At 39.8% G+C, this 21,313-nt stretch overlaps 1 protein-coding gene across 1 annotated transcript; it reads left to right on the forward strand.

The window, feature by feature from the left end:
• Positions 1-230: 230 nt before the first annotated feature.
• Positions 231-21,119, forward strand: ush1c (Usher syndrome 1C). The gene is made up of 20 exons (XM_062421630.1): positions 231-378; positions 2,446-2,513; positions 3,633-3,776; positions 3,994-4,132; positions 5,138-5,246; positions 5,354-5,378; positions 5,538-5,595; positions 5,691-5,879; positions 5,959-6,018; positions 6,523-6,579; positions 7,746-7,888; positions 9,027-9,092; positions 9,202-9,338; positions 9,537-9,592; positions 16,880-16,921; positions 17,695-17,748; positions 17,834-17,933; positions 18,285-18,394; positions 18,601-18,656; positions 20,645-21,119. Exons 1-20 carry the CDS (start codon positions 343-345, stop codon positions 20,655-20,657), a joined length of 1,662 nt encoding a protein of 553 aa, XP_062277614.1. The 5' UTR covers positions 231-342; the 3' UTR covers positions 20,658-21,119.
• The last annotated feature ends 194 nt before the right edge of the window (positions 21,120-21,313 follow it).

The following is a 21,313-nucleotide window of genomic DNA, read 5'->3' on the forward strand; positions in this document are numbered from 1 at the left end:
ATGACTCGTCTGACGCTTTTTCGAGGATACATTTAAAACAAAAAAAGTTGCTTTAAGGTGTCCAGCGATCTTCTATGCGTTTCAAATGTCTATCCGAGAGGAACAAAAACATATTTTATAGTAAAAGAAACGATGCATATTCAAATTAATTGTTTAACCTACATCATTTACACACTGTTGTCAAGTTTGCAGAGCAATGACAGCAGTTAACCGGAAGCTTAACCGGAAGCGACCACCAGCTTACCACGGCTAGCTTGACGCACTGACCCCGGTCCAGTCCTGTCAAACTTCACCGACACAGGCGTTTCACTTCGGGCTGCTGTTGGCTGCTGTGTCCTGACGATGGAGCGGAAAGTTGCTCGGGAATTTCGGCATAAGGTAAGATGAAAACATCGTCTTTTTCGTATTTATAATCTTTTTTTCTTGCTTAAATGGGTGAAATGTACAGGTAAGGGGCGCAGGTGTATGTCTATGAGTGGCGCAGACAGGCCTCAGGAAAAAGGAACACAAGCTATTATCATACAGTAATAAGCCCTAAAAGGATGTTGCTTTAATAGTAACACAAATTTCATATACATGTAAGTCAAATATATATTTTAGTGATTGTATTGTAGTAGCTTTAAGTTTAAAACGATAATTAATTACCTTAATAAAGCCTGTAGGAGAAATATAGACACAACTATTACAATTGCTATTCAATGAATTGGTTTTCATAGAACTTAACCTGTTTTCCTGTTGGCTTTTCTTGGATTTTCTATATTTTTTTATGGATTTTTAGTTGAGTTCCCATTACCTTTCCAAAAATGACCTCACATGAGTGATGATCATTAATGGGCGAATTAATTTTACACAATTTAATGTAAAACTGTAAAGACAATAATTAGAGCTACAGTTTATTCCAAGCACCTGTTCCTCATCTGACCTGCTCACTTGTTCTTACTATGGTAAACAAAGCTGAGGTGAAAACAATGATGAAATAAATGTTATTTAGATGTATATGATTACTCTGTCACAGTGACAGATAAAGCACTGAAAAGGTAGCTTAAAAGGTAGAGTAAAAGATAACAGAGGAAGGGAACATGATATGTTTAGGGCGTTTTCAGCCCCAGAGTATGTAGGGATCACCACACAGCCATCTGTGGCTGTGTGGTAGGCAGGCAGGGTCCCATATTGCTGGCTCTTCACAAAGGGCAACTTAGCATTAGATAATGTAGACTGTGTCAGAGATGAGCAGCTGAGCGGAATAGATGGGGAGATTTACGGGTTTAATTAGTGGCTGTGGGTGCAACACGGCACAATCAGGCTTTGTTTCTTCTGGGCACTCTGTCATGGTCACTGTGCGTGTATCAGTTGAGTTGTTGAAGAACTGCATTATTATCTGTCTCGTCTTTTCAAAGTGTTAATTAAAGGCTGATTTGTTTTTGGGAGTTTCAGGGTCTAGTCATCCTCATTGTAACTTATTATGTGAACAATCTGAATCCATTAAAAAAGACTTTGCACTTTTCCTAAATGGGCATAACCGGTAATCTCTTACCCTGTTGGTTTATGGTGCCAAAGTCTGCGTGTTGTTCAGGCTGCAGGAGTGGCTTCTCTGAGCAAGAGAGGAGTTTATGATGGTCATAAACACAATGTCACGCACACCTCAACAGAGTCCTCACAGCAGAGCCCACGCAGTGTAGCATAAAATGTATTATTACTGCAGTGAGTCATAGTTTATCCACATACTCTTTACTCCATACATAAAAATGATACAGAGGTGTCCTATGTGTACAGTGTTTATGAGTACACACTGCTGAGAGAGTGTGTGTGTGTGTGTGTGTGTGTGTGTGTGTGTGTGTGTGTGTGTGTGTGTGTGTGTGTGTGTGTGTGTGAGAATGTTGGGGGTGAATGTTCACCTCTGTTTGTTTCTAAGATGTAAGATGACACTGCTGACCTTCCTGCTGCAGCCTCTTTAGCTGTGCTGCCATTATTCCCTCCCAGTGGTTTGATGGTCGGAGAAGGGCAGCCCATTACACCTGCTTTAGTCCGAGAGGCCTCGTTATCCTCAAACAAGCATAGTTTTAACTACTCACAACGATTTACAAAAAAACCAAGAAGTGACTCAAGTTGATGGTGAGTCCTGCAATTTATCTTGAGACAGATTTAGTTAGAAAGAATGAAATGTGTTACATCAGTGAGTGGCCGAAGCGTTTCCTCAAAACCATCCTGCGGCAACTGAGCCACCACCAGGTTTGTATGACTCCTACACAGACACAGACACACACACACACACACACACACACACACACACACACACACACACACACACACAGGCATACCCCCTGTAGCGTTGAAAGGACCACAGGAGAGAGGTACAGTACAGTGTGTATGTGCCATAGGGCTGACATTTCCTCTGATTCAGTAGTGTGAATACGGATGGCACCAGATGTTTGTGTCTTCTTGCAGGTGGAGTTGCTGATTGAGAATGAGGCAGAGAAGGACTACCTATACGATGTCCTCCGCATGTATCACCAGTGAGTACCATCTGTTTCTGGTTGGTGTGGTTATATTGTGTGTGTGTGTGTGTGTGTGTGCACACTTCAGGAGCTTGTTGTTCTGTCTCGTGCCATTTTTATATTCACACCCTATATCCTGTTGTTTATTCAGTGGATTGTGATGTGATCATAAATATTTTTTACTTTGTACTTTATACCGTTATTGATAACACATATTATTAATTAATCCAATTTTGGATTTTGGTAGTGCACATATAAGTGCAAAAAAAAACCCAAAACAGGAAAACTCAAGACATTGGCTCAACTATTACTAACATCTCTCCAACATTTTCATTTCCAAAAAGCACTCAATCTTGCACACCTGCTGTTTTAACTGTGTGATCCTTCAGGGTTTCTGACAACAGCCTGGTTTTAGACGGCTAAGAGGGGATGAGTGGGGCGGGGGCTACAGGTCTAGGTTTCAATTAATCTTTGTACTGAGCCACAGCCTTGCAGTCCCCTCAGTTAAGCCGCTGATCAGTTTCCACTGTGCCCCGACAAGCCTGGCCAGTTATTCACAAAAGCTCTTATTATGACCATCCTGCAAACAGGGCTGAAATGGCACCTATTAATAATTTAAGGAGGAGGCCAGCTGGACAGATTTTATACAGCAGCTTTTACTTTGTTGATTTAATTGATGTTCTAGTTGCCTTTCTTATGAATTGTGAAAGAAAGGTGATTGGATTGTCTTTTCCATCAGAATTTAGATATTATATTTATATGCTTTTGTTTATACAGAAATAGATTATTAGGGGTAACTATCCTGTGGTTGAAAAGATATTCTGAAAGCCATTGTTAGTACGTTTTTTGAATACCCCCTGTGCATTTTATGCTTAATTCATTTTATTGAAGCCAATGTCATTTACAAATCATATTCAAAAATATTAAATATTTTAATGTCCTTGTTTTGGTTCACTTTAAGTACATACTGCAATGTCACTACAAATCCTGTCTTGCACCAAATTAACATAAACTCACAATTACTCTCGCTGTAGAAAGTCACTCAGTCTTGACTTGGAGATTTTTTTGTATTTTGTATCTTGCCAGAAACTAAAACTTGAACTTAAAAACTTGATTATCACCCCTCTCCTCTCCCAGGTCGATGGATTTGCCGGTGCTTATTGGGGACTTGAAGCTGGTAATCAATGAACCAAAGCGTTTGCCCCTGTTTGATGCTATCCGACCTCTGATCCCACTCAAACACCAGGTGGAGTACGACCTGAAAACCCCTAAGAGGTCACGGTGAGTACAGTATACACTCATGTCCTGACTCTGCTGTGTAACTGGTTTGTGTCACATTAAAAATGTACTTTCATTATAAAAACAGCCTGCAAAAATGTAATTTATACCATAGTATCCCTGAGCGTCCATATGTCTGCTCCTTGTTTTATTGGTATTTTTTCCCTTGTCACTTGTTAAATGTTACATGCCTCATATATCCTATATTATTATTATTCAGGAAGCTCAAAGAGGTGCGTTTGGATCGGATGAATCGTGATGGACTGGGACTGAGTGTCCGCGGAGGGCTGGAGTATGGCTGTGGTCTCTACATCTCACAGATTGTTAAAGACGGTCAGGCTGGGAATGTCGGCCTTCAGGTATGTATCTGTCACTTAATTGTGATGTTTTCCACTTTTTGTCCTTGAAAGTTGTCTGTAAATGCTGCTTAAAATAAAAAAGAGCTATATAAAATCATTATTTTATTTTCAGTTATAGTAGTAGTATTAATTTCTACAACCAACTTTTCTCAATCAATCACTTTGTGTATGAAATGTCAGAAAATTAGTAACAATGTCTGTATGAAGCTGTAACCAGCAAAAAGTGACTAATATATATACGTTACTGTATGTAATTATCAAAATAATTAACTTAATCAGTATATTTGTTATTATGAAGATCATGCAGGGTACCAATTATTGTATCTAGACAGTCAATTAAATTGAATTTGTTTTTGTGCCCATGTGTCATTGTATCAGTGTCTCAGATTACTGACCAGAGTCCACTAGAGGGTGTGAAACACCATTTTAGTTAAACTCTCACAGAACTTCTGTGAACTTCTTGTCTGTCACTTCTGGTTCAGTCTGACCCATAGGGATATTAAACAAAGAAAATTGCTCCTGTCATAAAATAAAACGTTAATATCCTCATCAGACTCCTTTAGATTGATAGAGATCAGACAAATGTTCCCTGTGCGTCACTGAGTCGTTGTTTATTGTAACAGACTTACAGCGGGCTTCATAACGACATCTTAAGTGAGGATGGTCTTCTGTCTAAAATAGTGGAAATGTCTTTGCAGCAGTATGTGTCAACACTTGTCTGTACTGTGTACAAGTTGTATGTTTTCACAAAAAAGTATTTGAGCAGTAATATTTTTTTTCACAAGCATATTTACTTTATTTCAAACATGTATTATATATTGCATAAAAAAAATATGGAGAAAGTGAGGCATTAAAATGTAAATGGTTCACACAGATCAATAAATCATATCATGGCTGATATATTCAGCAGACACGGATGTAAATTGCTGGAGTAGCAATACCTTCATCTGTAATCTGGCTTGATATATTGGAATCCATAATATCTCATCCTGTGTTGATTTATAGGTTGGCGATGAGATTGTTCGCATCAACGGATACTCCATCTCCTCCTGTATCCACGAGGAGGTCATCAGTCTCATCAAGACGAAGAAGACTGTGTCACTCAAAGTCAGACGTATGTCAAACACAAATCGCAGCATGATTGACATGTGTGAAAGTCAGCATTGTTTAACATCAGTGGAATCATTTATTTGATTTTTTGTTTGTTTTTCATCTATGTAGATGTTGGGATGATTCCAGTAAAAAGGTAAGATGATTAGTTTGTTGGTAGGGTTTTCATTTGTTCATTTATTGTTGTTTGAAATATTGCTCCACTGTTTTTTTTTTTTTTTTGGGGGGGGGGCATTTAGATGATATCACTGTGCAGAAATCACAATGTCCTTATTGCTTTTACTTTTTTCTCCAGCTCTTCAGATGAACCCCTCAAGTGGCAATTTGTTGACCAGTTTGTGTCTGAGTCTGGGGTAAGAGACACAGTATTATGGTGCATGATATTTTCAAAAGATGTTTTACATCAGCAGCTTTCCTTACTTTTCTTCTCTCTTTCCGTACCGCCCAGGAGAAAAAAAGCAGCATTGCAGGCTTGACGTCCCTTGGAGGGAAGGAGATCAAAGAGAAGAAGGTTTTCCTTAGCCTTGTGGGTACCACGGGTATGGGCATTAGCATCTCCAGTGGACCGTCACAGAAACCTGGCATCTACATCAGTAACGTCAAGTCAGGCTCCCTTTCTGCAGAAGTTGGGCTTCAGGTGAGGGCTCAAACACCTCTATGAACCTCCATCACCCATCATTCACTGCAACTACTGTATGTTTCACCCCAAAATGCAGGTTGGAGACCAGATCGTGGAAGTAAATGGAGTGGATTTCACCAATACGGACCACAGAGAGGTACATTTTTTTAAATGGTCACCATTAGGATAGAACATGTAATTATCTGCCCACTTGCAACAATGGCTGCATAGATTCCAAACTTTTGTCAAACAAAATTATGTCTGTTTATACAAACCATAAAAGCCTCAGCTATAAGTCTGCTTGTGATGCCAATAGAAGTTGAATCACACCTCATTACTACTGGGGTTGGTTTGATGCTTTACTCATTGAACAGATAAATTGGTGTTTAACCAGCCAAATAGTTTTGTCAAAAAATCAGTCAAGGACAGTTGGTTATTTGCCAAAAGGGCTGAGTGAGAGAGCTTGCACTATTTGCCTGGAGCTGGTGATAATTTCACACCCTGATAAATATGCATTAAACATACCTCACACAAGCTAATTTGCTTAATATGGAGTATTGCCTTTCTAAGAGACTGTTATCACGTTCCACTTAATATTCTTAATTAAGTATTGTTGTAAATGCCGAATGTCATGGCATTTTGTCTTCTTTTATATTTCCAGGCTGTGAAAGTCCTGAAGAGCAGCAGAAGTCTGACTATTACTGTCCTGACAGGAGCTGTAAGTACTTTCCCACTGTATATGTGTATCAATGTACCCACTGCAATGTTAACTTATACATTTTTTGTTTTGAGCAGAGCATGGTTGTATTCACCTAAAGACACAAGATTTCACACTAATGGAAGATAAGATAGTGCCATTAAGACACAGATGATTATATCTGGACATGAAACTTTTCTCAACCCTTTAAAACTCTATAATCCTGTATAAAGTGTTTAAATTTAGGAATCCTTGTATAAAAATGGCTAAAATCATTATGCATATTGTTAAAGGGATCCCTTAATAATATGTTGATCAGGAAAATCCTGGGAGACAGATGATGTTTGCTTAATTCACATTTGATAATAAATCAATTTATGAGGAAAAGTATTTGTCTCAGAAAGTAAAGCAGTTAAGGAATCATCTGTTATGGATGTGAGAGTGCAACATCTGCCCTCACTCCTTTTGCATTCCTGCACAGCACAGATTAATGAACTGTTTTGTTTTGTTTTGGAGACATCACATTACTTAGCCTGTGCTTCATTCTGACTGTCTGCAAGAGGAACATTTATCATCAGTCAAGTCACTCACCAGATTGTGTACCTTGGGATACAGTGATGAGGGTTGTGGAACTGAGACAAGCTGTCCTGTCTTGTTATTGTTATTTATTTCTGTGTGTGTGTGTGTGTGTGTGTGTGTGTGTGTGTGTGTGTGTGTGTGTGTGTGTGTGTGTGTGTGTGTGTGTGTGTGTGTGTGTGTGTGTGTGTGTGTGTGTCCTTCTTGCCTTTGACACGAACAGTACATCCACCATTATGAGTTATTAAAATTGATGACTGCGTTCCAAAATTTGATAACCACTGTTTTTAGGTCACAAAGTGAAAAATAATAATCATTTATGTGGTGTCTTATTCTTCTTTTGCCTCCAATGAGACAGACAGTTATTTGTTTACATAAATATGGAATGCTGCACAGATAAATAAGTATGAAAACATACAGTGCAGTTTCCATTATGTTCTTATATAAGTTTTTGTACCTGCCAGCAAATAATATACATGTTATGTGACAAAAGCAGTCATCTCCACTCCCGGGGATTATTTTGGACTTGCCTGCCAAATAAGTTTGAGGACCCCTGTTTATGCATGATGTCTCTTTGTGATTACCCTCTCTGTCTGCTGTCACTCTCACAGGGCAGTGAATTGTTTATGACAGATGAGGAGCGTTTGGCATTGGAGGCCCGCAGGGAGCTTGAAAGACAGGAGCTGATGCATCAGAAGAAGGTGGCACTGGAGACCAACAAAATCCTTAAAGAGCAGCAGGAGAAGGAGAGGCAGTGAGTGAACTTGTGTAAATAACAGTCTTGTGGTCACGTCATATACACTTCATAGTTTATGACATTATATACAGAGAGATATGGTGGAGAGACATTTATGTTAATGATCATTAACAGTTGTTTAATGCACATGGACAGGATTTAACTCAGTCTGGAATAACATTGATTTGATGACATTCACCCCTTTCAGATGTCATCAGTGACAATGATAGAATTTCTTTTGAAAACTAATGAACGACTAATGGACGTCTAATGAACGACTAATGAATGACTTATGAATGGCTATGCTGCCAAGAAGCAAGTCTGTCTGAGGAAAATGATGACACTTTGACACAGCTATATTGAAATGCAGCATGGTGTGTGCCAGTAGATCTGTCTGACACAGTTTGACCTCAAGAGCATCCTCACAGTCCAGCTATCTATCAGCTTGGATAATACAAAGATCCTGTTAATCTAGGACTGACTGACTGTTGTCATTTTGATGAGGTCCCAAATACCCCTCTTTGCATTCACAGAGGAGGCAGCCTCCTCCACACTCTGTGTCAAACCTCATCTGTCAGTCTGTGCCAACCAAATTCTGTAGATAGCCTGCTTCTCTGCTTTTACTTTCTGATGGATTAAACCTCTCCTGTCATCCTGAATTCAAATACCTCAAATACACGAAGGACATTGCGTGGGCACCTTACACCTGCCCTGCAACACGACAGCAAAACTAGATTCTCCGCAACTTTGTAGAGAATAAAGGATTTAATCAACAACCTGGCATCTGAACACATGCTGCACAAACATGTACAAAGAAAGTGTAGAAAGATTTTTCATCTAATGGAGTACCGTAGCTTGTGTTGCTCTGTAGTTACATCACAATATAGATCCATATTCAGTTTAATTCATCATTTGCACATTTTTCTCAGGCTTTTTTAAATTAAGAGGACAGACTTGATTTCCTCACTGCTTTGATGTGTGAAATATCTGGGAGCTGAATAATCGGACTGCATATCATGTGTGGCAGGGTTGACAATCTTAATAGCTGCCATAAACTGGGTCCAAGTCACATATATTGTATTTATAGCCCTGTATCGTGGCATGTTGAGTGGACAGTTATATTTTGAAACCTTTGTATTGATCATGTGTTAAACAGGAGAAAGATGGAGATCTCTCAGAAAGCTGCAGAGGAAGAAGAGCGCTATAAGAAGGAGATGGAGAAGTATTCATTTAATTTTGTGCCTGTATTGTTTATAAAGTAGTATTTCAGCATTATTTTCAACATGTATACAATATTTTACTTCTTGTACTTGTTTTGGCGTCCTCTGTAGGATTGACTCTATGGAGAAGAAACACCACAGAGAGTGGGAGGAGGACTGGGGAACCAAAGACAGGCCTAAAAGCCCAAAGAGCCCTTCTCCCCCACCTGAGATGAAAAGTTCCCCCACTCCAAAGACCAAGAGTTCTCGTAAGCATACCTAGCAGAATCTTTTCCCTAAAATGCATGAATTTTCTATTTCTGAACTTATCGTTCTGAAATCAAAGAGTTGTCGAAGTAACTCTTGCCTGTGCTTCACCTTATTTCCCCTCCTTTTCTCTGCACGCTCTCTGTCTCTCTTTCTGTCATCTCTGTGTGCTGTGCTGCTTTTTTGCCCTCTCCTCTAAGTTGAAGAAGCCAGCTCCTTCACAGAGGAAGATGAAGAGGAAGAGCAGGACGGAGAAGTGAGTCTGGAGCCTCAGCTGTGCATTGTCACAGCTGTTGTGAGAAGATGTTTACGCAAACCCGCGTACACACAGATGTGTGTGATTTCCTTTGACAACCAAAATGTTTCTATATCATCTCTTGCTGATGAAAATTTTTGACCAACAACCAAAATCCAGCTGTTGAAAGATGCTTTTATGCATCACTCAGACCTCAGTTTGCCTCTTTAGTTTTTAATATCCTGTCATTCGGTGTGCCTGAAAGAAACAAGAGCAATCTGTTTCTTTCATTTTCTTCTTTGAGTGGTCTGTTATGGCTCTTTAGTGTGATATCTTGCTATTCCAAATGGATATACTGCTTGAGATTTTGTTTAAAACTTTAACTTATCGGTGAGAGTGACGTGTGCTCATCTCCATTCTTAGCATTTGGCTGGTTTTATCGATACGAGGGGAAACTGCCGTCAATACGCAAGGTACTGTCAGCTGCCTGCGTTCAGTGTGGTGTTGGCATGACATGTTGGTGGTTAAATATTCACATCAGTTTTTTCGCTTCATCAGTCGCACTAAGTTGTGTCACAAGCTATGTTTGCATGTCATGCTGTGAGGTTTGGAGTGGCAAATTGTCTGCTTTATATGTTGACTAACTGACGAAACCTCAGAAAGGTGAAAAGAAGAAGAAAAAGAAGAAAGTGTCCAACACAGACACACTGCAGGAGCAGAGAAAAAACAAAAAGGAGATGGAGTTTGAGCTGAAACTCGCCAAGGAGAAAGAAGAAATGTATGAACGAGAGAAGCAGCTGAAGATCAATAGGCTGGTTCAGGAGGTATGAAAAGTATGAAAAATAAATACTGGATGGTGACAATGTGGATTAAACATTTTGATATTTACAGAATACTTACTTACTTGAATATTTGAGAGCTGAGCATGTGAGTGAGTGAGTATGTGTGAAGAACTGATCCCTGTGGTCTGATGCTGCGTGCTGCAGGTTTCAGAGACAGAGAGAGAAGACCTTGAGGAGTCGGAGAAAGTGCAACACTGGGTTGAGCGTCTTTGTCAGACCCGGTTGGAGCAAATCTCCTGTGTGGAGAATGAATCCCCAGAGGTACAGAGTGAGACCTCCTCTGTCACAACCTCTCTGTTTTAAGAAAAACTATTGCGATGTTTGTCTTTCTATATAACCATGTCATAAATTATATGTCTTACTGTTGCAAGGACATGGATATGACTTTAACAGCATACTAAATCATTGATTTTGATTATTGATGCTAACTCCTCACCATGTTTAGCTGGTGTCTCATCTGTAGTTCAACATATTTATGGGGGAAAAAACTGATGTTTCTGAGTGAAAAGATGTGGGAAAATGTTTTCCTTCCATCCACTCTGATACAGAAAAATAGAGTGTGCTGTACATTGTAAATATTTTCAACCGCAAATCCGGTAACCATACAATTTATTGTCATGGTCATAAAGAATGAAAGAAGAATTAGGAGCACATTTTGGGTGTTATTTAATCACATTAACCCCAAAAAGCTACATACAGTACCATAAGGTATATATTGAGGTGCGTCTGCTTCCTGATGATTGTGTGACACGTTAAAAAAGTCTGCTTATCAGGATAGGTAACACGTAAGGTGAAACAAGTAATTTTTTTGTTTAATTGTGACTTAAAGCTCTCGCCGCCACGCTCTCCTGCTTCTGAGCCCAAGGTCAAACGTTTCCCTGGCGGTCTCCACCTGGCCACCACTGATCTGGACGACATTAACCTGGATGAGGTGGATCAGAGTCTGAGGGGCCCTCTGAAGAGACTTGCCCCCACCCAGCCCAGCACTAGCCAGCCTCCCCCTCCCTTACCTCTCCCTCCACCTTCACCCAAGCTGAACCCTACCATCCCCAACTATTCTCCCCCTCCCACCAGAGCATCTCCACAGCGCCGACCACCTTCTCCACCCAATTCTAGGAAACCCCCCTCTGCTTCATCCACTATTACCAACAAGGGGCGCAGGCCTCACCCAAACCACCCTCACCCGCACGCTCACTCTCTCCAACCCCAACCCCCTCGTCCACCTTCCTCCCACTATCCTCCTCCGTCCCAGTCTTCAAGGCCCCCCTCGTCCCCTCAGCCCGCCCCGAGACCTCCTCCGCCGCCACCCCTTCCTCCTCCTCCCCCACCTCCCCCTCCCCCTCCACCCCCACCCCCACAACACTCTGAAGAAAGAGTAGGTGCCCTCAGCGGTTACCGCCAGCATTCCCATCATCATCATCATCACCTCCAACACCCTCCCAGTCCTCCAGAGCACAGGAGCGAGTGGGAGGCGGGCGGATATCTCCCAAGAGGAGGGATTTACTCGACCACTAACAGTGAAATGTCGTACCCCTCTAGTCCCAAGGTTAGAGATTCTCATGTGAGAGAGATGATGTGTTGGACTGGTTTGAATTGTAACTGCTTGCTTTTCTTGTAGAAGTGTTAAACTGGTAGATTTGCAAAGTTAATTTTCTTCCATCTGTGAAGAAAGATTACATCTGCAGTTTCAAAGAAATATGAAGAAGGCTCACAGAATTAATGCATTTAAAGGCAGCAGGACTTGATTGTCTTTAATGCATATGGTTTATTTGAATGTTCTGTTTTAAGCACTGGCATGTTTTATGCATGAGGAGAGAAGGATACATTTTATTAGCGTGACTGAATTGGGTAGTCATCGATTTACAATTTTCTTCCAGCTGAGGGAGATGCATTCAGAGATGCAGTAGATTGTTATTGATATCTGTTGGTTGCTGTGCAGTTTGTTATACTGAGTGTGGTGTTGCATGGTGTGTGGCGTGTACTGGGAGTTTCATTTTATAAAGTCGCATGCTGATGAATGTCCCATGTTGCATGTGAGATGATCTGATTTCGAAGATGTATGTGTACTCATCCAGTTGGTTTTACATGAAACGCTTTTGAAACCTCTGTCATGCTGTAATATCTGAGAAAGTGTGAGTCTGGGTGCGTGCTGCATAGATATTCCCGCAGTGCTCTGTATCTGTCAGAGAGGGCTGAAAGATTTATTGTATTTTAACTTTGATTCAGATAATGAGAAATACCTCCCATGCCAGTCGCGTTTCTACTTCAAGCAACCCCTTGGTGAGTCGCTCTCTGAAAAAAAAAAACACGTCCTTCTGTGCTCTCTCCCTGTGCTCTCTCCCTTTCTCTTCTCTTGTAAAATAAATTAACATATTGTTTAAATACAATGGAAAACTTTCCCCAATAGCAACTAGCTCCTAGTCCCTCCAATCAGAGGCGGCAGATGACCCCTGTCATGTCTAAGCCTGTCATGCTGCCCCAGTCGCAGACGCACCGACCAGACCCTCACCGATCTGCAGTCCGATCTGATGGCTTGGTATGAAACACACCACACTTGGATCAGCTGCTTCCTGCATAAAACTTCAACTCTGCTTAATAAAGCCATAAAACATTCAGACACAGTATGTCATCAACTGGCTGAGGGATTCATCTCTGCCTTTTTTTCAAGTCCTGGCGAGTCTTCGAGACTCTCCAGCTGTTTCGCAAAGAAGCAATCTGTAGAGCCATTTCTCCTTCCTGTCAAAAAGTTTTAATGAAACTTGGCAGAGTATTTATTTTGCAAAATGTATTTAACTCAGAGAAGTGAACTAAGCAAACCTCTTTCCCGGCAGCGCTATCTGCCTCACATTTAATAGAGTCACATATTCACACCTGAGCATTCTGTACAGTCACACACTGAGCCGCTGAGCACCACAGCAGCTGGAGGTGAGGGCACCTTGACTGTATCAGCTGAAAGACAAGACGTCATTAATCATCCACATTCCCCTGACACGTTTTACCCCAGTTATCAGAGTATGTGAGCTGGTGAACAAGCTTACTCTAATAGTATAATTTAATGCTTTGGGCTACAGTTTTTTAGGTGTTATTTTATTAAGTTAAATTGGCATCCAAGAAATCACTGCAGAATGCATGTGCAGTTGCCATGTACTGTAGCACAGGGGCCAGCAACTAGGTTCAACTATGGGCCAGTTTTGGAGGATTTTTCACTGAGGGGCCTGTTAACTGAAATAGTGGAAACACAGAGCATGTCTTGTTTATTTCTTTTAATCCACTTAAGAATAAAATGTATTCTTAAATGAATTCTTAATTGAGCTATAACACTGTTTAGGATGAGGTTTCTCATCAGTACAAGAAGTGAAGAGTAATTTTGTTATTCATTTAGTTACAAATGACTCGTGCAAATACAGTATAAGTTCTGTTCTACACTTGAAGTTCATGGTACTTGTTGTTGTTGTTGTAGCCATGGGGAAAAAATCGCACAAAGTTTCCGTCAGACTGCCACCTATTAGTGTTTGTGGAGAACAGCTCTGTTCTGGTCCATCATGCTTAAAACAGTGTTAGAATTCACACATTAAAATGTTATTCCTTGTAGGTTAATTAGACTTAATTTTAGAACCATGCGCTGTTCAAATAACATGATGAAACAATGGTTTTAAAGGGCAGTGTTGGATGTATTGAGTTGGTTTTCACTAGGATTTACACAAAGCCTGTATTAATTTAATCTGCAGAAGATTATGATAATGTTAAAATGTGTTATGTAAACCATGAAAGTAAAAATTTCATTTTTCATCTGTGGACCAAATGTTTTTTCTGCAGGGCCGGATTTGGCTCTCAGACCACTGCCTACTACTGCTCTAGGATTTACCAAGGGTTCTTGTTTACCACTGTTTGATACAGAATAAGGGGAAACACTTAACTTTTAGTCCTCCTATTTGGCATTCGCAAGCAGTATATATTTATATAACATTTAATAATCTTATTATAGGTTTTAACAGATATATTATTCCATCACATTATTTATAGATACATAATGCAGATATGAGGACATATTTAATTTAATTTCCAGTGTTTGTGTGTTAGAATTATAATGACTATGAGGACATCTGTTTATATATCTATTTACAGCCCCCAAGAGGAATTATAGTTACTGACAAATACATCAATAAACAATCATATCTGCTAACAACTACACTACCGGTCAAAAGTTTTAGAACACCCCAATTTTTCCAAGTTTTTTATTGAAAAAATGTTTTCATTTCTTGGTCTTTTTTCCTAAGGTAGTTCTGGCATAGCTTGGACTTATGTTTTGGGTCATTATCTTGCTGTAAGATGAACCCCTGACCAACTACGTGCATACCAGAGGGTACTGCATGGCACTGCAGAATGCTGTGGTAGCCGACCCTGGATCCAGAAAAACAGCCCCAGACCATCATGCTTCCTCCTCCATATTTGACAGTTAATGTCACACACTGAGGAACCATCCTTTCGCCTACTCGATGGCTTACAAAACTCCTGCGTGATGAACAGAATATTTTACATTTTGATACATCAGTCCATAACACCTTCTTCCATTCTTCAGTAGTCCATTGGTGGTGTTTCATGGCCCAGGCAAGCCTCTTCTTCTTATGCTGATGTCTTAGCAATGGCTTTCTTGCTGCAACTCGACCTGTCAAACCTGCAACTCGAAGTCTTCTCTTCACAGTTGAAACTGAGACTTGCTTACTACGACCACTATGAAGCTGTGCTTGAAGCTGTTGTCCTGTGAGCCGCCTATCACGCAAGCTGTTGGCTCTCAGAAACTCTGTTGTGGCTTTGGGTCTGCCAGACCTCGTCCTTTCAGAGTTTCCCCCAGTGTTTGATGGTGAAGGAAGCTGTACTCACTGACACATTGACTTTTTTCCCGCAATTCCTCTGTAGGAAAGACCTACATTTTTAAGTGTTTTTGTATAATTTTCAGTTTTGGGTAACCTCTGGCAGTTCACCACTTACCATTTCAAGCTATTCATTGGACTTGAACTGCTTGAATTTCAATAAAAAACTGGAAACATTGGGGTGTTCTAAAACTTTTGACCGGTAGTGTATATTATAGGTGTTCTGGGTGTGTCAGTACACTGTGACATCACTGTCGAGCATGGTGCAACAGACCACACCCATCACCGAGTTGAAACTGTTTAAACTTTCAACCAGAGAGGGCAGCACAACACTGCTTTTCAACCTAGTATTTTTTTAGTGTAAGCTATATAGAAACTTGTTTAAGGGTAGAAGAGAGGCTTGTGTATGTTTATTTCATATGTTCACTGAAAGCTTTTTCTTGATCTTGTGTTTCAGCCCCCAGAAATGCTGAAACGGATGGTGCCTTACAACTCGTCTTTTAAATCAAACAACAAACGACAAGTAATCCATACGTGTCACCACCTCTCATCCTGTCTTGTTACTCTTGAGTGCTTTTTATGCTGTTCTCGTGGACCTTGTTTCTCTCCATGCTCGCACATAGGGCTTCCTCATGGTTGACTGAAGCCTCCATGATAGGTCTTCCTTTATTTTTTCATTATGACCTCTCTCTGTGGGCTGCATCAGTGCCTCTAGGTCCGGTTGTGTAGCTTATGGATGACTGCACTTTTATTGATTTGCCACTATGAACATATAGTATGGGTATGCACGTGCTGGCCTTACTACTGTTACTGGGTTTGATGTTTACTGGCAACAGGTTGGTTTGTTCCTCAAAGACTTGCCTATGAAGTTTTATTGAAAACTTCGATTGGTTGATATTTTTCTCTCTATGTGGGCTGATGCAGCGTGCATTACTAAAAGAAAGACGGGTGTTTTGTTTTACCTTTTAATGTACCTTCACTTTGCTATTATTCCAAATATCTTATCAGTTAGATTGTTTGTATGTCTGTTTCCAGCCCACAACAAATAAAAAAAGATATTACAAATGAGCTCATTTTTTATGTTAGATGTTAGATGTCGGCACAAGTGCAGGAAATGAACTGTTAGATTAATGTGTGTTTATTCTGCAGGGAGAAAAGTGGCTCTCTGAGTCATTGTAGCTGGATGAATGTCATGTCCTTTCTCTGAGAGTGTTGTTCTATTTCCTTCGTCTCCTTTCCTGTGACATTAAAATTGCTGTCTTCTTTGGTAGGAATGATTAAGGATGGTTTTCTGTAAGTGCGTGTGTGTGTGTGTGTGTATGTGTCTGTGTGCATGCAAATGTTCCTGTGAATTACTCTTGTCCCTATTGAATTAAGGTGTGAAGCCTTTAAAAGATGCTGCTCTTTTTGAATTAATGACTGAGTGTCTCCATGGTTTTCATTTATCAAGCGTGGTATTAAAACTTTCACAGAGAACAGGTTGTCAAAGGAAATCTCACCTGACCCAGCTGATATTTGAGATTGAGAGTCTTGTTAGTTAACTCCCTATTGACATATTGATCATTGTAACAAGCTGCATATTGATTCTCTTTCAGGGCTTTCAGAAATATGAGGAAGACTTTGATCCCTTCTCAATGGTATTGTATGCCTGATCTTATCAACACTACAACAATGTAGGAATTGCTAACTGCAAATATTTTTGTGCAGCATTACTTCAACATTTAAGGCACATTTAACAGTTATACAATTATCTCACAATGACTACAAATAACCTCTCAAACCTCAAAAGAAATTACACTCAACAATACACCAATAAGCCAACTTTTCAGTAAAAAGATCTTTGCTAAAAGTGGATATGACCTTTTTATCAGATGACCCACTGCCACTTAGAGTGAAGTGTTATTAACTGTGGTGTAACATATAAATGTGTATATCTAGATAAAAGCTTATAAGAAAGCAGCAGCTGCAAATGAAAGGCTAAAATATCCTATTCAAAAATTACACACATTGCTTCAGATAACATATTAATTACTATGACTAATGGTAGTGTGCAGTAACAGTAAAATATAGTGTGTGCTTGCTTCTGTCTATGTACTGCAGTTATCCAGGGTTCTTTGTGGCTACTTGTTTTACCTATTTAAATTAGCTCTCTTTAAAGTCTTATATTGGTCATAAGTTAATTACTTTTATTCTTAAGTTTTCAATATGAGTTCCAAAGAAGGGTTTTTTGTATTTTTCTCTTGAGACCAAATTTTCACTTTTAGCAGTATGTCAGTATTCAGGTTAAGCAGTGCAATTAGCTAACTGCAGCCATCCTTTATTTTGGCACTTGGGATTATTTGTTCACTACTTAATATGCAACTGGTGCTTTTTCCCTCTTTTTTTTCTTCCTTCCTGTCTTTGAAAATAGTTCTCCTCGGACCAGATAGCCGGGCGAGATGTGAGACTGCTGAGAATCAAAAAGGTAACTGGCTTCCTTTACTTCAGATAACTCTGATATAAATTATATAAAACGTGACTGATGGTGTTTGATGTTTGTTGTTCTTGAGGTGGGACAGCTTGACCTGGCTCTGGAGGGGGGTGCAGACTCTCCCTTGGGGAAGTTAGTGATATCGTCTGTGTATGAAGGGGGAGCTGCAGATAAGCACGGTCAGTTAATGTGTCATTATATTCATTTAAATTTACAACAAGTTAACTGTCAGTTAGAGATGGTTTTATTTAAAGATTTTTTAGCACTTGTTTGTCTTTGCAGTAGAATTCGGCCTCCATTCAAAATGTGTGTCAGAAGTGTCTGTCTTTGTTTTATATTATAACACCATCATTACTGTTTCTATGTAAAATACAGGGAGGAACATCTTTTTGTACAATATCAGGACCTCAGTAAAAGACACTTGCTCATTGACTTTCCTGCACACACTGCCCCACTACAACACTGATGTTTACAGTTGAGTGATTCAGGTGTCTGACCACATTAAATGTCTCTGGTGTGTCTGTTCGTAGGTGGCGTTGTACCCGGGGATGAGCTTATGGCTGTGAATGGGAAGATCCTGATTGATGCCACATTGACTGAAGGACAAAACTCTCTGGCTCGAGCTTGGAGTAGTGGAGGGGTATGAGTCAAAGAAATGCCTTTTTTTTCATCTTAGTTGCAACAACAGCAGGGTGTTTTATTGAATATAGTAACCCGATCAACCGTGATTGATTGATTGTGCTTGCACACTCTGTCTTGCTGATCCTGTCATGCTGGACAACTTCATATTTTTGATAAATTCAGTCAAACACAAAATGCGAATAAGCATTGTTTATACCTTTTTAGGACTGGATTGATGTTGTGATTGCAGTGTCCCCTCCAAAAGAGTATGAAGATGAAGTGTAAGTATTCTTATTATTTTCTTTATTTGTCATTTAAAACATGTGTTTAACAGGTTATTCACAGTATTGTTATTTATAAATACACATCTGGAGCATTTGTGTGTTGATAACAAGTCAACAATCCAATGAATCTGGTTCAGTAGTTTACAGAATATGACAGTGCGGCTTATGTGTCTGTGTGTGCACCTGTGTGCAGCCCTAAGTCAGCATCAGTCAGTCCCACTGTGAACAGAAAGGTGTTTGAAGGCAGTGCGTCACTGTACAGACACGGCTACCTGCTTCAACACTAGCCCTCCCTCTCCTCCTACCTCACCCTCAACCTGGTAATTCACTCAATTTTCAGACCTCCTCTTCTTCACTGCACGTCAGAGGAGATGTTTGGTGTGACATTTTTTGTTTTTGTTTCCCCCCCCCCCTCCTTTTTTTAGCACATGTGACTGTCTCCCTGTCAATCAGAAGGAAGCAAACAGCAGTGTATTTTGTATTGTTTACCGCCACCATTGTCAAACTGTTAGCTAAGCTAAGCAGCTAAGCTGTTGCTAAGAAAAGCCAGCATGACAGTGAATGAATACAGCTCCTACAATATTCACGTTCCCCTTCTTTCTATTTAATACATGTTTCACAGCAATGTTTCTATATTATTGCGTTGTAGAGAATGTGCTTGACAATGAAACAGCTGCGCTATTTAAGTGAAGACATTTCCAGCTAATGTGATCGGTGACCCATCCCACCATATATCTGCCAAAGCCCGACCCAGTGAGCCGTATATAAACACATGTGTAAATGTGTGGCCTCTGTGGTATTGTCAGGCGTCGTCAGGTCATGGACGCTCATAAAAGCAACACAGGAGTCTTGCCAGCCTTCAGCAGTTGCTCTGATTGATGTTGTTCCACGGGACTGTTACATGTTCGGACATACATAACTAACACTAAGTGACACTGGGTGGTACCAGGAAGTTCTGCTCTGCTACAGTAAAAACTCTCATGCTCGCAGGGTTTGATTTGCTTTAATGCATGATGATCAATGTTTTAAAAGTCATTTGTATAATCAGATCAATTTATTGTAAAACTTTGGATTTTACATTTGGATTTTTGAAAGACAGCTGGGTTTTTTTTTGCAGTTTGAAAAGAAAAAAGAAAATATTGACTCCATGTTTAAGCCCTGATTATCTTTTGTTTCTAAAACTCACTTGCATGTGTGTTGATCTGTTGTGTTTGAAGGATGGGTTCACAATTTTTCAGGTCCGTCCTAAAACAAGAGTGAGGTCTACATATGAACACTGAAAGAGGTTGACCTCACTGTAATCAACTTCCTGTTCATACTGGCTATCAAAAGATCTCCTTCAAATGTCCTTTCAATGTAAGCGATGGGGAACAAAATCTACAGTGTGTCCACAGTCATTTTGTGCAAAAATCTATTGAAAGGTTGATTTGAAACTTGTATGAGTCTGAGTTCGTCATATCAAGTAGATGTCTACCACATTTCCAGTCTTTTTAGCATCAAATCCCCTTTGTGTTTCACTGTTGAACTATGATAGAAGTATAGTAACAAAAAGAGGGACTTTGGCACTAAAAAAACTAACACTGAAAGATCTAAAATCTACTTGATTTGACTCATTTGGATGACTGAAACTTCATATTAGTAATAATTAATAAATTAAATACATTTTTGCACAGGAGGAGGACTGTGGATTTTAGCTCCCATCACTTACATGTAAGTGCATTATGAAGGGATCTTCTAATGGTCAGTATGAACAGGAGGAATGATTACAGCAAGAAAGAAGTGTTTCAATGTTCCTTTGGGCACCTGTGACCGACAGGCTTAAAAATGTGTGAACTTGTCCTTTAATGTGCAGTGAATAATGCAAAAACATGTTTTCCTGGTCAAACAAAATACAGCAGGTTTTTACTGCTTTAATTTATATATAACTAGTAAAAGTTGATTTGACAAAGCAACATGTTGATGAATTCTTCTCTCTTCTTTTGCAGAACGTTCTTCTAGTTTCATTAACAACCTGCCATTAAAACCAGACTGATTAAGAAGAAAGAGCCCTTAATTCTTGTGGATTCCTTCAGGGTACATCATCTCTTTAATCACATTAGAATAATAATACTATTTCCTCTTCATCGTTGCCTGTAAAAGAAACTCACAATGGTCTTCTTGCTTTTACTTTGTAATACGCTGGGATCTTTGAAAATAAGGGGTCTTGACACACAGTCAATATGCATTCTCACTGTGTTGATTCGTGAAGGATGCTCCTGTCAATATGTACGTGTCTCCAATAATCCCCTTCACCTCTGTCGAGCCTGGACATGAAACCGGGGAACTCATTTAGATACGCACCTTTAGACATGTGTCTCATCTGTCAATGTAACAAAAAAGGGGCAAGTAACAGCAGTAAAAGTGTAATCAGTATCACCTCCATGATCTGCCTTTTCAAAGCCTAATAAAGGAACACTTATACTCACAGGACTCAGTTTCTGTTGCACATATTAATTCTTTGCTCATTTTACATTGCTTTTTTTGCCCTGACATTATTCACAGGTTAATGATGCAGATGTAAGTAAAAGGTCTGGTTAGTGATTGTCATTGGCAAACACACATCATCACAAATCAGCATTTTCAGAAAAAAGTAAACAATTATAAGTGGATTTACT

This window comes from Scomber scombrus, chromosome 6 (genome assembly GCF_963691925.1).
Source record: "Scomber scombrus chromosome 6, fScoSco1.1, whole genome shotgun sequence".
Taxonomy (NCBI): domain Eukaryota; kingdom Metazoa; phylum Chordata; class Actinopteri; order Scombriformes; family Scombridae; genus Scomber; species Scomber scombrus.

Coding starts and splice junctions, on each gene's coding strand:
- ush1c (XM_062421630.1), top strand. CDS start 343: ATGGAGCGGAAAGTTGCTCGGGAATTTCGGCATAAG. Junction 6,019..6,522: donor CCAATACGGACCACAGAGAG/GTACATTTTTTT, acceptor TTATATTTCCAG/GCTGTGAAAGTCCTGAAGAG. Junction 7,889..9,026: donor CAGCAGGAGAAGGAGAGGCA/GTGAGTGAACTT, acceptor TGTGTTAAACAG/GAGAAAGATGGAGATCTCTC.